The sequence below is a fragment of the Pyrgilauda ruficollis genome, unplaced genomic scaffold (genome assembly GCF_017590135.1).
Source record: "Pyrgilauda ruficollis isolate IOZ18807 unplaced genomic scaffold, ASM1759013v1 scaffold3995, whole genome shotgun sequence".
NCBI lineage: Eukaryota > Metazoa > Chordata > Aves > Passeriformes > Passeridae > Pyrgilauda > Pyrgilauda ruficollis.
The window spans coordinates 1-1,407 of record NW_024525484.1 but is presented as its reverse complement, the minus strand read 5'-3'; the positions used below and the strand labels follow the sequence as shown (position 1 = coordinate 1,407).

The window sequence follows — 1,407 nt, the reverse complement described above, 5'->3', positions numbered from 1 at the left end:
GGGCTGTCCCCGGCGGGGCGCGGTGACACCGCTCGTGTGACCCAGGCACCGCACGCTCAAAGGGCTGCGGGTCCCTCAGACAGCGGAGCAGGAGATATTTTATTCCCGAAACAGAGCACGAACAACAGAGTTAACGAGCGAGAGACAGCAGACTCGAAGCAGGTCCCAGATTCCCAGTGGAAGATAAATAAATGACACAAACAAGGAAGAAACGCTTTGCTGGAATGAGGGACGTGGAGACCGGACTCTTCCCGCAGCGTGCAGCGCTTCCCAGGACCAACCTCTGGAAGCACCAGCTGGGCGCTCAGCTCTTGACAGGCGTGGCCGCGGCCTTCATGGTCTTCTTCAGGTGGTGGTAGTTGGGCAGGATCTTCATCAGGAAATCCAGCTGCAGCGTCTGGGGCTGGAAAGGGAAGGCAGGGCAGGTGAGGGAACAGCGAGGGGCGCGGAGGCGGCAGCGCGCCCCGCGTCCCCCGCACCTGCGGCCGCTCGGTCTGCACGCGCCGCAGGCAGTCGGCGCCGTAGATGACGGTGTTCTCCGGGATCACCTCGTAGGTGTTCACGTTGCAGCAGGCGCCGATGATGCAGCCGCTGGTCAGGATCACGTTCCTGCCGACAAACGCTGCCCGGGGAGAGGGAGGCAGAGGGAGTCGCTGTGAGAGGTGTGCCCGCAGCGTTTGCGGCAGGGCCGAAGGCAGCAAGGCGGGAATTACCTTTGGATTCGATGACGTTGTTGTCCCCCACCTTCATGGCTTGGGAATCTGCAGGTCTGTGTTAAGGGAAACTGGGAAATGCTTTGCTTTTTTCCAACAGGTGAAAAACCCTGGTGCCTTTTTCAAACCACCACCCAGCCCTGGGCTATCTGAAGCCCCAGAGATGCCTCCCCTCCTTGGAGGGATCCAGGAGCACAGTGTGCCACATGGTTTGTCACTGCACAGCGAGGATGCAGCACCCGACCTCAAAAACATTGTTGGTGCCAATGACCATGGGCTTGGGCTCCACATCTTCGCTCTCTGGGGTGATATTTTCGGGGTACCTGCAAGAAGGAAGAGCAGACTTCCACCTCTGAGATCGCGATGACGGTGCTCCGTGTGGCAGCTCAACTTTGGGACAGACTGAAGCCACAGATATCCCACCCAACTGAGCTGGACTGTCAGAATTTTGAGACTGACTAGGATCCTTAGGTTCTGTCGGCTTGAGAAGGATTCAGAAGGGGACTTAGCAACCATCCAGTATCTGAAGGGGACTTAGAAGGAACCTGGAGAGGGACTCTCTCAGGAACTGGAGTGACAGAACAAAGGGCACAGACTTAAAGATGGGAAAACGAGGTTAGGTATATGTAAGAAAATCTTTACTGCGATGGGGGTGAGGTACTGGAATAGGTTGTCCAAGGCAATACTGGCTGCC

The 1,407-nt window shown here is 57.3% G+C and overlaps 1 protein-coding gene across 2 annotated transcripts; it reads right to left on the bottom strand.

Annotated features, from left to right (window-relative positions):
• Positions 1-78: 78 nt before the first annotated feature.
• LOC121358523 (dynactin subunit 6) lies at positions 79-1,394 on the bottom strand. 2 transcript variants are annotated; one of them, XM_041476754.1, is made up of 4 exons: positions 1,037-1,394; positions 714-761; positions 480-622; positions 79-403 (listed from the first exon to the last, which is right to left on the bottom strand). In XM_041476754.1, exons 1-4 carry the CDS (start codon positions 1,227-1,229, stop codon positions 305-307), a joined length of 483 nt encoding a protein of 160 aa, XP_041332688.1. In that variant the 5' UTR covers positions 1,230-1,394; the 3' UTR covers positions 79-304. The 2 variants fall into 2 exon arrangements, with proteins under 2 accessions (XP_041332688.1, XP_041332689.1); XM_041476755.1 differs by having other exon boundaries at positions 948-1,391.
• Between the last annotated feature and the right edge of the window lie 13 nt (positions 1,395-1,407).